Below are 15975 nucleotides of genomic sequence, written 5' to 3'. Positions count from 1 at the left end.
TTTGAGAAGGAACTGGAAGTGATGAAACTAATAACTGATCATAAGTTTATTCAAGCTTATTTTAAATCTTGCTGATGGATGAATGCTGAGTGACTGGTTGTTGCTAGATTTCTTTTTCAATTAGCTATTTTTGTAGGACTTTTATGATGAACGTTCTGTAATCTTGTGACCCAATGTCATTTCAAGTCTTTCATTCAGATAAAACAATGCCAGTTTTCTCAAAAGTGATTTCATGAATCTGTATTTTTGATATTTTTGGGTGTTAACAGACATCAGTCTCTATGGTATGCAAAATACCAAATATTTTTAAATTGCTGATTTAGGCAGGACTTTTCCAAGTTTAAGGATGACCTAATTTGAATCAGATTAGACCAGCTTGCATGGCTCCAAGATAGCCTTGCACCGGATTAGTTCAAATATCTTGGAGGGAGGTGCTGCAAGGTGGCAGAAGCAAAGTTTGCAGTTATAATAATCAAGGATTAGACTGAGAAGTCCAGCCTTTTGGGTCAATAAGTCACATGAGGGAAGACTGATGTTCCAGAATCTCCAAAACTTTGAGGAGAGGAGGTCACAACATTAACAAACAGGCTATGCCAGCCTTTGACCAATCTCCCTGCATCTGAAGAAAGTCTGATAGTGAGAAGCACTGTGCCAGCTTCTTGAGAAGCATTACTGTCTGGCTTCTTGACTGCAGTTCCAGCTCTTATTGTATGAGAGACCAGAAGACTGAGAACTGAAGAGGTTGCAACCCCCTATTATTTTAAGTATCTTAATTTTCCTTTTTCTATTTTTATTAGCTGAGAAACATCCCAGCCTTTGTGTATTCTTTAATTTTAGGATGTAAAAGTATAGTACGTACATGCCCAGGCCCGCCAATAGCAATTCTGGGCCTGAGGGCAGAACAATCAACAGGTACTCTTCTGGCATGGCCAGGGCTTCCCCAAGCCACCTGGCTGCCTTCGCTACTGCTGATACCTAGGAGCTCTGCAGCCTGCCAGGGCAATTTAAAAGGGCCCAGGGCTCCCTGGCCCTTTTAAATCACCCAGGCCCCTTGGCAATTTCCCCCTTCCCCCCATCAGAAGGCCTGTATATGCATCTGTGTCTGAGCAACCATAAAGACCACAAGGGGAAGGCACCAAAACAGGAAAGCTCCCCAAGTGTAAACAGTCCTAAATATTGTCTCATATGGCACACCATTATGAATAGTTTTATCTTTAAAAGTCTTGATGATAGACTTTAAATTATCTGTAATTTCTGGTAAATAAGCGTTGCCCAACCTTCTGCTTTTCAAGACTGTTTCATTAAAAATCTGTATTATAATATCTCTGTTGTGGAGAAGGAGGAAAAGGTTAGCCATCATATAAGAACAGAATTCTAGGAAGGAAGCATTATAATTGGTTTCTCAGGTTGCGGTTTAGACATTAAACTATTTGCTTTCAGTATTAAACTCTTGACCCGCTTTAAACCAAATATCTGATAGACTTTGGTGTAAAAATCTTTAGTTGGGATTTATAACCAAATGTTCAACCACCTTTTTTAGAATCCTCTTTAGAATTTATAAGCATTGATTTTGGTATTAATTTCATTTAATTAATTTGATGATTAAATTCCAATCCAATATTGAAACTAATTTATTGATTTGATTGTTGTAATGTTCCATTTTTAGTTTAATATTACTACTAACAGTTTAGCTTTGATTGTTTTATTGATTTTACTTTTGTTTAAATTTTTAAATAAAATGATGTCAAACCACATTTCTTTCAATAAGCAATGTCGGTCCAGAACCTTTGAGGATCTTGTTGGGCATTGGCTAGTCAAACTAAAAACCTGACTAACTCCCCATAATTAGTTGTTGGTTCTCAGATGGTGTAAGGGGGGGTCCTAAATTTCCCATTTCTGGCTGAGGTAGCATTTCCTGTGGTGTAGGCATTGCAGAAGAAATTAAAAATGCAGGTAAAATTATTTCAGATTATTAAAATGAGTTTTTTTTAAATGTAACTTCATTGAGTGACTCAGAATAATTTTCTCTCCTTTATTTTACCTTCTCCAATTTACTTCTTTTACATTTCTTTTTGATTATATGCGTACAGGATCTAAATATTTTTATTTGTTGCAGGAATGTAAAGAGGTAGTTGCATATTTCAGTCATCAGTTACTAGACAGTCTGTTGAAAGCCACCCGGCTATCTTTGGATACTCTTAAAAAAAGAATGTTTGTTTCAAAGTAAGTTGCAAGTGAAGTAGTACTTCAATAAAACAGCTTAGAGAGTAATACTGAGGTAGTATTATGAAAATCCATTTAGTGTCTTTATCTTTGTTAGCAAGAATTTATATGAAAGACTAAGGGGAAAATGCATTTATGTTAATTGATTGTAATTCATTTCTTCTAGTACCAACAGATGCTACATCCTTTTTCCATGAACCAAGCATTCTACCTTTTAATATACCTTCCTGTTTTCAATAGACAAAATAAATGGTTTTGGCAGTGTAACATATTTCAAATTCATTATTTTTTTGTTTGTTTTTTCTAGTGGCACTCACAATACACTAGGTGGTTTCCGGAAATTGGAGAAAGAATTAACCTTGCTTTACATAGCTCACATTCTAACAATGGACAGACAGATTAACAAAGGCTTTTTCCTTCAATCCTTCAACCAGGATTTTCCTTCAATCCTAAGGAAGGTCATCTGGTGACAGTTTTCATAGCAGATGTATCTGTGAATGCCATGTGCTTTGACTTTAGAACAGTGACCTCTAACTCTGAAGCCAAGAGCTAGATCTCACTTCATCCATAGATTGCGAACAAACACTCTAAGCAAATATTTTGTGCTTCCAAGTTCAAAGAATCCCTGCTTTTCTGAGAAAAGATGGTGAAACAATTGTGGCTTACAATGCCCCAACCCAAACAGTTGCTTCCTCTCTCAGCCAACAAACCAAGAAGAGAATAAAAGTTTTCCTCAATCAGAGTCACTCCTTTCCCTCATACTCAGGGCAAAGATACCAGAGAAAGGAGAACACTAGTAGTGTTTTCTTGGATTGCAGATGCAATCCTTGGAGTAGAGTCTAGGATTCCAAGACTAGAGTTATCTCAGATGCCCCCTAGACATGGCATCAACTATCCATAGAGATTTGGGTCAGTTCTTTAATCACAGCAGACACTTTGGGGAAACTGTCCTTGCTTAGGAGATTGGTCCTCCCCCACTTCATGCAACAAAATATGGGAAATATCCCTTTGGAAAGACTGGAGTTGTTCAGTGAAAAGATAGCACTCTAGAAATTAAAGGATTCCTGATTAATCCTGGACTGTATACCAACCTTCCTATGGAAGACCCTTTTCCATTTTCAACATAAGGGCCAACAGTAATAGTAGACTATAGCTTGGTCCACAGGTTCCTCAATGAGACAGTTGTTTACTAGAAGATAGAGGTCTAGACATCAGAAAAAAAAGTCTTTATATGGTTCAATTTCTGAATCTTCCTCAAAGAAGCAAATCTAAGGGCACTCTTGAATTTTCTAAACTTATAGATTTTAATTTCCCTTCCGTTTCTTCTTGAGGAATCACTATTTTTTTCATAATGGCATGGAGTTGAACCTCAGACAAATGGATTTTGGAAATTCTCTGACAAGCAGGGTGGTCCTTAGGATTTATGGGGCCCTACGCAGTATTATTAAACTGGTGCCCCTATGCCCAACGGTAGCCCAAGCTCACAGCCCGTGTGTGTGTGTGTGTGTCGGGGAGACAGCAAAGGATAACAAGACGCCCAGCCCGCCTCACGGTGACGGAGAGTCACAGTTTCCCGCAGAGACCCCCGTACCCTCTCCATCATGCAGAATAGACATGCAGAAGGTACCTAATTAAAAGCACTAAATTTGGGAATAAAAAATGTCGGTCACAAGTTTTTTTTATATGCCCTGAAGTTTGTCAGACTTTTTTTTGCAAAAACTTTGTAGTAAGGGTGAGTCAGCTGTCTTGTTGAATACAACATTAAATATTATGGAATGCATGATGGAGCTCTTCTCTGTTTTACGTTTTCTTAATCAGTATTTCTAAGCTGATTTTATATTTTAAATGTACTCTTAAGCCTTCATAAAGTAATCATTCCAGATTACTACATATTTAACTCACTGAAACAGACATTATTTTAAATTATTAAGTCACAGAGGTTTAGTGTGTTCATAACAATGTTCATTGCTTTTAGAAAAAGGGAACACTAATTTACTTTGTCTGATCTCCATAACAATAGACATGTTTATGAAATTTCACCAACTTTAAAAAATATGTTTCCAAAGATTTTAGGCATAACAAAGGATTTTATATCTTACTAGGGTACTGATTTTGCTGGAGGGTTCTCTTAAAACTAGTTCATCAGATAGTCAGAAGTAAAGAAAGGGAAACTCTTTGTCCAGCTATCTGGAAGGAAAGGGGTGTTGTCCCTTATTACAGTAATGCACAACTGTTTTTGTCAGTAAATTCAGAAACTGACAGTATAACCTGGGGTTTGGCAAATGCCTGTTAAATGGCTTCATTACCCCTTGAATGGCTCTTTAACAGTTTCACTGTTGTGCTAATAGGTCTGGCAGGCTGGAAAGCTTTTTCACTTTTAACTACTAGATCCCCTCCCGAGGAAGACACCAGGCAGCCAGCTTTGGGAGCCTGCAGGAAGGGTCAGAACAGGGATAGGAAAGCCAGAAGGGTGGACACTAAGACCCAGTGGTGCCCCAAATTTTCAGGTGCCCTACGCAGCTGCCTATGTTGAGTATGCCTAAGGACGGCCCTGCTGACAAGGTTGTGTAATCCAACTCCTACACATAACATCTGGTCACTGCCTACCTTCAGAGATCTTCCCATTGCAGACATATATAAAACAGCTATTCTTCCCATTTTTATAAAATATTATTGCTTGGGTTTGGCTTCAAGTTTCCGGCTTCCCATACCCAAAATTTATTTCCAAGGTAGGGAAGTCCAAATTCCCACTATAGCCCTACCACCACTGCCACCACAACAAAAATGTTCAGGATGTGCTTTTTCTTTATTTGGCCAATTTCCTTTCAATATTTTTTTTTCTTTCTAATTGCTGTCTCCTCCTACAGACTTTAAGATATCTTCAAAAACAACAAGGAGTCTGGTGACACCTTAAAGACTAACAGATTTATTTGGGCATAAGCTTTCGTGGGTAAAAGCCTCACTTCTTCTTACATCTGAAGAAGTGAGGTTTTTACTCATGAAAGCTTATGCCCAAATAAATCTGTTAGTCTTTAAGGTGCCACCAGACTCCTTGTTGTTTTTGTAGATACAGACTAACACGGCTACCCTCTGATACTTTAAGATATCTAGTTTCTTGTGTTGGATATTTAAGAGGTGTCTTATCATTGTGCTTATTGCAGCTTTATCCATATTTTTGGGAGGGGGGGACATGACTCATGCTTTTGGCTACAAAGTGAAATCTTGGCCCCATTGCAGTCGATAGGAGTTTTGGCTTTTACTTCAGCGGAGCCAGAATTTCAGCACAGGCACCCTGCACAGATGGAATCTTGAGAGTAGGAAATTACATAGTAGTTTTTCTGGTTCACATTGCATTTTAGAATTTAGAAACTGTCTGTTTTAACGTGTCCTGATTCTTGCAACTTGTTTTCATTTTTTTTGTCTTTGGGGTATGTTTTTAATCATGTGTTGATCATTTTATATTGGTTTATCATCCTGGCAATTTCACTTTCCACCCTATTGAAGGACCTGCTTGAAATGCTTGGTGAGCAGATTTCTTTATTTTGGGGAGCCTTCCGTCACACTTAACATGTACTGGAAGGCTCTAAGGCCAGTGGCTCAGTCCAGGGTGACATGTGACTATCTTTGGGGGGGGATGGTGGTGCTCTTGGCTGCTACCACTACCCTTCAACATTAAAAACTTTTAGAACTAGGGGCATTCTGTCTGTCCTGTGTTACGGAGCTGAGATCCTGGGGTGAGAATTCTCCAAAATGATTTCAGAGATGCCTAATTTCAAGTAATTTCCTTTTATAGTAACTCAAATGATGATGGCATTATAATTGAAAAGTTTTATGGTGAAGTATATATTATGTATTTCAATTTTATTTTCAGCACCAGCACCTTTGGACGAACAGCTTTTTTTGCTCAGACAAGCAAATCTGAAGAGGTTCTTTCTTTCCTAAAAGCTGAAGTGCATCTTGCTATTCCTAATGTGGTAATCAATTTGTGATATTATATTTAGCAAAGTAAGAAGATGCTATCTAAGAATTACATTTCCATATCCCCACTTGCGAGATGTGCGATACCTGTGCTGACCTTGAAGCCATCTAAAAGAACAGTGACTGCTGGGGCAAGGCAGGTGTCCCCTTGGTAAAATGTATTCACAGCCCGACATTCTCAGTTCTCTCTTACAGTGGCCAGCTGCTGGGATCAGAACCATTTATATAGTGTGGTATTTGTCAGCAACTATATTTCATATTTGTTCATTTCTGTTCTTTTGATTGTTGTATTTGGCTGTTAATTTCTCCCTTATTTTTGGTGTTTGAAATGTTAGATTGGTTCTTTTTTATATTGACGCTTTGGCTGTTTTATGACTTCAGCCCTTGGTGTGGTTATGTGATTGTTTGTGTTGATTGTTTTTGTTGTTGTGGTGTTTTTGTCATGGCCAGCATCTGTAAAGGCACATCACCTCACTTGTATTGCGACCAATGGGAAGTGGTGATCATTTGGAAAAAGAGAAATTCTTCATAGGTTTCTCTGAAGATTTTATGCACCAGCCTGTGCTGACAGATAAACTTTGTTATGAAAATTAATGGTAAAAATTGCAATTAATACTAAATACTTCTTTTCAAAAGTAATCTATTTCACCAGATCTATTTAACAGGGAAGGTAGATGGGAGTAGCAAACGAGGGAGTGTGCATGTGGGTTTACATAGGGATTCATGAGGGAGGTGGAGACAGGAGTATGAGTATTAGGGAAGTATAGGGAAGTTCAACAAGTAGGGGGAATTGGAGGAAAGGAGGGAAGGGGTATACTCTCTAGCTGCTTTGCAGTGATCTGGCAAAACAAAGTGACTTTAAATCCAGCATAACCGGCCAATATATTCAGGCTGTTTTATGCTACTCTAGAGTGGCATAAAGCAGCTGGAGCATACTGGTGAATCTAGCCATGAAAGTTATACATTTAAAACGTGATTTGAGATTGATACTACATATCTCAGTATCTCTAGAAATGTCACATGGTAGCATTCTTATGGAGTGTTAATATATGAAAACTGTAATTAAAAAAAAATTTACATTTTCTGACAAAAACTGTGTTGAGATGGAGTTAAATACATTACAGGGATGTTGTAATTATCCCCAAACCAAATGTTCTTCTTTGAGATTTTTTTTGCACATAGATCTTACTTCAAGGTGCATGTGTGCTCCATGAACATGAGATTGGGTTTTTTTTTGACCAGCGGTGTCCATTGGGGTTGCACCTGCACCCTACATATTCTGATACACCCCCTGAGGGCCTAAAGGATGGGCCCAATTGTCCCTCACTTCTTTTTTTATCACTCATGGCAGCTGAGACTGAACTTAGGATGTGTCCACCTGCTTCCCCACAATCCTTTATTATAGATTCAGCGTTTTGTATAGTAGTTAGGTATTTATTACTATTTATGCTTATTTTGTTTTATTTTTATATAGCCAAAACCCATACATTTTTGTTAGGTTTTAGTTAGGCCCAGGGTCTTCTCAACACCAAGACCTTTCAGCCTCATGGCAGAAGCTAAGTCCCCAGGCTTTAAATCTTGATCACCTTCTTCAAGTGCTTGACTATATATATTTCACTGTTGGTGTGCATGCACCCAATGCACCTGAGTTCAGATTCTTTTGGCCAGCGGTGTCCGTTGATTCCAAGATTCTGACTTGTGTCTGTCTATACAGCTGGCTCACAGGAAGTACATGTGATTCCTAGTAGGAAAGACTTATTACCAGTACAGGTTCTACCCTTTGTAGAATGGCACTGAGTATTCACCAAGGGCCTTGAAGTGGTGGCAACACATTTAAGGAAGTGAGGCACACAAATTTACCCATATCTCAATGACTGGTTGATCAGAGAGAAATCACCCATAAAGTAGCACAGTTCAAACATTCTTCAGTCTGTTCTCACTGGAGTTCAGAATAAACGAGGCCTACATTCACTATAACCCTTATCATAGAATACATAGGGATGCTGCTGGATTCAAAGCAAAAGTGTATTTCCTATGGTAAAGATTCCAGATCATAGTGGACTTCATTACCCAATTACAGGCTCACCAAAACATCAACAAGGGTGTGCCTCAAGCCTCTGGGACACATGGTCTCCTGAACCTACATGACACAGTTTGCTAGACTTAACCTATGTTCCATACAGGGGTAGTTAAAAATCAGTGTATTTTCCCAGAAAGAATCATGTGGACATGCAAGTGACACTTGCAAATGAAGTTATCTTCTTATTCTTCTTCTAGTGCTTGCTCATATCGATTCCAATTAGGTGTGCGCGTGCCGCGTGCACGATCGTTGGAGAATTTTCTACCCTAGCAACACCTGGTGGGTGGGCTGTGGAGCCCCCTGGAGTGGCGCCTTCATGGCGCTGGAAATATACCCCAGCCGACCCAGCCCCCCCTCAGTTCCTTCTACCGCCCATGACAGTCATTGGAACTGTGGAGCGCGGCATAGCTGTTCTCCACTCTCCCTAGCTTTACCCGTTAGTTCTTGTAGATAGTTGTTGATTATATTCTTTAGATTAGTAGTTGGTTGTTAATAGTTTGTAGAGTAGTTATAACTAGTTATAACTAGTTAGCGGGGGTTAAGAGGGCTATTATTCCCCCTTTTCCGCCCCGGCGCGCAGCTGGGCTCATGCCCAAGGTTCCTGGCTTTAAGCTGTGCGCTAAGCCTATGCCAACGGGAGACCCTCACGACTCTTGTCTGAAGTGTTTAGGGGAGTCTCACCAGACGGACAAGTGGAAGATCTGCAAGGCTTTCAGACCAAGGACCAAAAAGGAGCGGGACTTTAGACTTAAGCAGCTCCTCATGGAGGCGGCACTTAGCCCAGATCCTCCTTTGGCGCGCCAAGCTCCGGCACCGAGCGCCTCAGTGCGCAACGCCCCAGCGGCACCCTCTGGTACTGCACCGCGAGCAAACGTGGATAAGGCCCCACGGCACCATCCTCCCTCGGCACCGCGTCCGCCGCAAGCCCCTCGGCACTGTTCTCTGTCTCCAGGACATAAAAGACCCCGCAAGACCCAGGACACTACCGTCCAACAGGCACCGGCTCCCCCCGCACCGGTGGTAGAGCCGCGTCCAGCTTCAGAGTGCCAGAGGGTGCAGGCATCGTCAACACCGTTAACTCCAGCAGCTGATGTAGGGCCGTTGAGTCCGGTGAGGACTGGTTTGCCACCTCGTCCTGTGGTTGAGCCCTGTATCCCTTCTACGCCGGAGACTTTTGCAACGGTGAAAGACCTCATCGCCCTCACGGAGCCAGCGCCATCTCAGTCCGCGGCACCGCATGCCCTTTGTACTGTGCAATCCAGGGGCAAACCTGCCCTGATAAGCCCTCCATCTCCGAGCGTGGACCTGCCCTGCCCTGATACGCCCTCCATCTCCTGTCCTCCCCCGGGGGGCATAGAGACTCCAGTGCCGACACCCACGCAGGCCTCAGACCCCGGTGCAGGGGATCCTGCACATCAGGGACCCTTGGAGCCGGACCCTCATATGGATCCTTTACCCCCTGAGGCATCCTCCTCATCCTCCCCAGATGAGGCGGTGGTGGGTACAACAGCCTCAGGCCCACCTCCAATAGACCTCCGTGCTCACCAAGACTTGTTGCGTAGGGTGGCACGGAACACGGACCTACAGGCTGAGGAGATAGTGGAGGTGGAGGACCCGGCAGTGAGCATCCTCTCAGCTGATGCCCCATCCCAGGAGGCGTTGCCCATTATTCGTACGATCCAGGCTAACGCGAATGCCATATGGCAAACCCTGGCCTCCATCCCTCCCACTGCCAGAGGTGTAGAGAGGAAGTACTTTGTCCCCTCTAAAGACCATGAGTACCTCTATACACACCCTCCGCCGTGTTCACTGGTAGTCTCAGTGAACGCCAGAGAGCGTCATGGTCAGCAGGCGGCAGCGCCCAAATCGAAGGACGGTAAACACTTCGATCTGTTTGGACGCAAGGTTTACTCAGGGTGGGGTCTGCAGCTCAGACCCACAAACCAACAGTCGCTCTTGAGTCGGTACAATTACAACTCGTGGAATTCCATGGGTAAATTTAAAGAGTTGGTTCCCCAGGACTCGAGGGAAGAGTTCGGGGCCCTACTGGAGGAAGGTAAAAAGGTGGCTAGGACCTCCTTACAGGCCTCCCTGGACATAGTGGACTCTGCCGTCAGGACACTAGCATCTGGGATAGCCATGAGACGTGTCCCTGGCTCCAGGTTTTGGGGTTACCGCCAGAACTGCAGCAGACCCTGCAAGATCTGCCGTTTGAGGGCCAAGGGTTGTTCTCAGACAAGACGGATTCTCGGTTGCAGAGCTTCAAGGACTCCAGAACCATCATGCGCTCCATAGGGATGCATGTCCCAGGACCCAGCGCAGGCCCTTTAGGCCCCAGCCACAAAGGTTCTACCCTCCTCGTCCTCGTCCGCGTCAGGACTTCCCCAGAAGGCGGGGACGAGGTGGTAGGCGCAGGTCGACCGGCCCTCAACCTGGCCAGAACCTAGGCCCTCCTAGACCACCTTCAGGACCTAGGCAAAACTTTTGAAGGTGCGCTCGAGGATGGCGTGCCAGCCACTACCCAGGATCCATTTCCTTTCTTTCAGGATCACCTCTCCCGTTTCCACTGTGCTTGGTCCCTTATAACCTCGGAACGTTGGGTCCTTCGCACGGTGGAGAGGGGATACGCTCTCCAGTTTTCTTCGTACCCTGCCTCCCACCCCCCCTCCCCGTCCCTCTTCAGGGACCCTTCTCACGAGCATCTCCTTACACAGGAGGTTTTTGGGCTCCTCTATATTGGGGCCATAGAGGAGGTTTTCCCAGAGTTAAGGGGCAGGGGGGTTTACTCCCGCTACTTCCTGATCCCCAAAGCAAAAGGGGGTCTGCGACCCATTTTAGACTTACGCGGACTCAACAAATTCATAGTAAAGTTGAAGTTCCGCATGGTCTCCTTGGAACCATCATCCCTTCCCTGGATCCTGGAGACTGGTACGCCGCCCTAGACATGAAGGACGCATATTTTCATATAGCAATCTACCCCCCACACAGGTGCTTCCTTCGATTTGTAGTAAAGGTGCACTACCAATTTGCCATCCTTCCCTTCGGCTTGTCTGCGGCTCTGAGAGTGTTCACCAAATGCATGGCAGTCGTGGCAGCATACCTTTGTCGACAAAGGATACAGGTGTTCCCGTATCTAGACGACTCACGTTCAAGCTCACGTCCAGATAATACTACAAACATTCCACGACTTAGGCATTCTACTCAACAAAGAAAAGTCCACTCTGGAGCCAACCCAGAGAATAGAGTTTATTGGGGCAGTTTTAGATTCCAGACTCGCCTGAGCTCTTCTGCCAGACGCTCGGTTTCACACCATCACAAACATCATCCACGGACTCCAGGTCTTCCCAATCACCACAATAAGGACGTGCCTTGGCCTGTTGGGACACATGGCCTCTTGCACTTATGTAACCAGGCATGCCAGACTTCAGCTTCGCCCACTTCAGGCCTGGGTATCGTCGGTGTACCGTCCTTATCGGGACAACCTGAACATGGTGGTCACGGTTCCGAATTCGGTCTTGACCTCCCTCACCTGGTGGCAGGAGCACAAGGCGGTTTGCGCAGGAGTGCCATTTCATGCCCCACAACCCTCCCTGCACCTGGTCACAGACGCTTCGTCTCTAGGTTGGGGCGCTCACCTTGGGGAGCACCATACCCAGGGCCTGTGGACCGCATCCCAGCTAGCTCTGCACATCAATGTTCGAGAGCTGATGGCGGTGCGCCTAGCCTGTCAGGCATTTCTCGGTCTCCTACATGGCCGTTGCGTGTCAGACGTTGTGAGGAGACCGGTAAGCCTTTTATCCGGTCGGCCACTGCAACGAAGAGTTGCGTCATCTTCCTAAACGGTTTCGTACGTTCAATATAGAAAGCAAGGGCCCTGCATACGTCCAAGGAGTGCATTCGCCAAGCCCTGCTGTTTCAGGATAGGAGATATTCAAGTATAAAAGGAATATACGTTGCAGGGGCCGACCGGATAAAAGGCTTACCGGTCTCCTCACAACGTCTCTCCTCTTGGATCACGTCCTGCATTTGTGCTTGCTATGACCTGGCCGGTGCCCCACCGCCGCGCCTCACCACCCACTCCATGAGGGACCAAGCCTCCTCAACTGCCTTCCTGGCTCATGTCCCGATCCAGGACATTTGTAGAGCGGTAGTTTGGTCATCGGTCCACACCTTCGCCACTCACTATGCGCTTGTACAGCGGTCCAGAGATGATGCTGCATTCGGATCAGCGGTTTTGCACTCAGCGATGTCTCACTCCGACCCCACCGCCTAGGTAAGGCTTGGTAGTCACCTAATTGGAATCGATATGAGCAAGCACTCGAAGAAGAAAAAACGGTTACTCACTTTTGTAACTGTTGTTCTTCGAGATGTGTTGCTCATATCCATTCCAAACCCGCCCCCCTTTCCCACCGTCGGAGTAGCCGGCAAGAAGGAACTGAGGGGGCGCTGCGTCGGCTGGGGTGTATATCCAGTGCCATGAAGGTGCCACTTCAGGGGGCTCCACAACCGACCCACCGGGTGTTGCTAGGGTAGAAAATTCTCCGACGATCGTACACGCGGCGCGCGCACACCTAATTGGAATGGATATGAGCAACACATCTCAAAGAACAACAGTTACAAAGGTGAGTAACTGTTTTTTAGACTGGTAGAAAGACCCACATCAAGTGGAAAAGGGGTTCACTTCTCCTGGCTTCTGTCTACTGTGACAAAGTTGCTCTATCTTGGTGGGTCCTGCGCTTATTGGCGGATTTTCTTGCCTCAGAGATTCACCATGTGGGTTGGGGAACAGCCCAGAGACCTTCCCCTCTGGAAGAACCCACAGTCCAGGTCAATTGGGAGGTTTGGGGGGAACCTGGGCCCGCCCTCTACTCCAGGTTCCAGCCCAGGGTACTGTGAACTGCAGCTGTCTATAGTGCCTCCTGTACCAGCTGCATGACAGCTACAACTCCCTGGGCTACTTCCCCATGGCCTCCTCCAAACACCTTCCTTATTCTCACTGCAGGACCTTCCTCCTGGTGTCTGATAAAGCGTGTGCTCCTCAGTCCTCCAGCAGCACACCCTCTCACTCTCAGCTCCTTGCGCCTCTTGCTCCCAGCTCCTCACACTCTCACCACAAACTGAAGTGAGCTCCTTTTAAAATCCAGGTGTCCTAATTAGCCTGCCTGCCTTAACTGGTTCTAGCAGGTTCCTGATTACTCTAGTGCAACCCCTGCTCTGATCACTCAGGGAACAGAAAACTACTCATCCAGTGACCAGTATATTTGCCCTCTACCAGACTCCTGTACCCCATTGGTCTGGGTCTGTCACACTACCAAGAATCTAGTGACAGATATGCCTCCATTCAAGGATGGGAAGCTCACTCAGATTACCTATAAATACAAGACCTCTGGTAGTTTTAGCATATTATTTCAATAGAACTACGAGTTTTAGGAAGTCGTTTTGGTTATTTGTTTCCTACACTATAGCCTTTATGATTCTTAGTATATCTGCTCAGACTATTTCCAGGAGTGTTAAACAATGTATCATTTAATGTTATGAGTAAGCAGTAGTGCCAACTGTTGTAAGGTTTCATTGTACTAGGGCAGTTACAGTGTCTTTTGCTTGCCTTAAACATGCTCCTATTGAAGAAATCTGTAAATCTGCTCCTTGGAAGTCAGTCCATGTCTTCAATAAATATTATGCTTTGAATTTGCTTTCAAGAGCAGATTTAAATTTGATGATGCTTCAAACTTTATTTAATTAGGACTCTGTTCCACATCCTGAATTTTCAGCACTGCTTGCCATACTACCCACAAAGCCACTCAAAGAGCCACTCAAAGAAGAAATGAAGGTTACTTACTTGTAACCAGAGCTCTTCTAGATGACTCTGCATATTCACACTTCCCTCCCACCTTCCCCTCTTTCTTAGCGTTATATTAAGGTTTTTCTGAATTGGCAGTAGAAGGAACTGAGGCAGAAGACAGTGTATAACCCCTATATATAGACTCACTCTCAGAATGTTCAGGTACACTGAGGAGAGAGACAGGAGGGGGCACACGTGTGCTCTAATGGGTGCTGCTTGTAGAAGGTTCTACTATTAGCCTGAAGTGGACAGCACATAACCCATAAGTGTGAATGTGCAGAGTAATCTTGGAGAACTCCAGGTATAAGTAAATAACCTTCATTTACTACAAGGTAAATAATCTCTTTATGAATCCAACAAATTTAATAAATGTTAAATTTAAAAGAAATGCAAACATATTAAGATATGGAAATGCACATTTAGGGAACCCAGACTACCTTAACTCTGCATCATAGTGATACAATGGGGGTGGGTGGGGAGGAGGAGGAGAAAAATCTGTGTCTTTAAAAATAAATGTAATCGAATCTGGGACCAAAAACATGAATATGCCTTAATCATAATTATATGATTATTGCATTGTGACACTACAGGACATTTTCAGAAAAGGTCTGATGCTGGGGAAGTTGAGATCAGCTTTGTAAATCCAGAAGTGAAGGTTTTTGAACCTGTATCTGTCTTTGTCAGCTCCTTCAAGGATAATTCATCTTCTCTCTTGGCTACTCCTGAATTAGAAGGGTCTGAAGCTTAATCTGTCAGTCTTTGCAATACATAGGTATGAAGGTCTGACAAATCTCACACTGGTTGGGGGGATGAGCTTCCTCCAGATAGGGCTACATTGAGCCTTTCGTCATAGTCCTTGCTAAGGGTGCTGCATAGCTGTGCCACCCCGTAGGAGCAAAACAATTGTGACTCAGAAACACCCCTCAGAAGCTGGAGAGGACACCCAACTTCAGAAATATTCCTGGGCAGGCGGTGCAATCCTTTAATTTGGTGGCGGGGGAGGGGGAGCTCTGCCATAGTCAGCACCAGCAATGGCACTGAGTAGTTGCACACAAGAAAGGTAATATTCTGTGGCTGGCAATGGGGCAATGTCGAACATGTCCATCCCTGGGTAAAACAGGAGCTTGGCACAATTGTGATTCAGAGGGGTGCTTCTGAGTCACAATTGTTTTGAGCTCCTACGGGGTGGCACAGCTATGCAGCACCCTTAGCAAGGACTATGACGAAAGGCTCAATATAGCCTTTGGAAAATTAGGTTATGGTGCATTTATTTAAACAACATTTTTTATATTTTGTGCAGGTAATGGTTCCTAGTTTAGATGATATACAGCAAGCCATTAATCGCATGATCCAATTAACACTGGAAGTAAGTCGTGGAGTTGCACATTGGGGACAGCAACACTTACAAAAATCGAGTATATTACTGAACAGAAATGTACCTATTGTCTCTTCATCACCCAGTATGGTAGCAGGGAAAACAGCCAAAAAAGAAAACAGTAAGGTTTTTTGCTTACTTTAACTTTTTTCTTCTAATAAAATGTCTTTACTTCTGAATATTTCATGATTATTCTCACTTGGTTTGAAAGGGACCTAGTGTGTATTCTTTTGGATTACCTTGGCTATTTTTACTTTAATTTAGACAGTTGTATTTAACAGAAATGGCTATTCCAAACTCATGAAAGTAGTAGGAAACTATGCAATAATCAGATAAACTATTGCATAATATAAATATTGTCACAGTCTGTTTCCCCTTTAACCTCAAGCAACATAAACTTGTTAGTGTTACCTTTATGTACTGCTCCTACTTTCTTAGTACCGAAGAATGTAGCCCATCATGTTATTGCATAACTTT

The 15975-nt window shown here is 44.0% G+C and overlaps 1 protein-coding gene across 1 annotated transcript in view; it reads left to right on the top strand.

The window, feature by feature from the left end:
- The window catches only part of DNAH8 (dynein axonemal heavy chain 8), a 585957-nt gene that overhangs the window by 198020 nt on the left and 371962 nt on the right, over positions 1–15975 (top strand). The window contains exons 24-26 of the mRNA XM_034764627.1: positions 2117–2223; positions 6101–6197; positions 15424–15619. Coding sequence (XP_034620518.1) covers positions 2117–2223; positions 6101–6197; positions 15424–15619 — 400 coding nt within the window. The remainder of the gene's footprint in view (positions 1–2116; positions 2224–6100; positions 6198–15423; positions 15620–15975) is intronic.

Source organism: Trachemys scripta, chromosome 3 (assembly GCF_013100865.1).
Source record: "Trachemys scripta elegans isolate TJP31775 chromosome 3, CAS_Tse_1.0, whole genome shotgun sequence".
In the NCBI taxonomy this organism is placed as follows: Eukaryota; Metazoa; Chordata; order Testudines; family Emydidae; genus Trachemys; species Trachemys scripta.
This window is presented reverse-complemented; position numbering and strand designations above follow the sequence as displayed.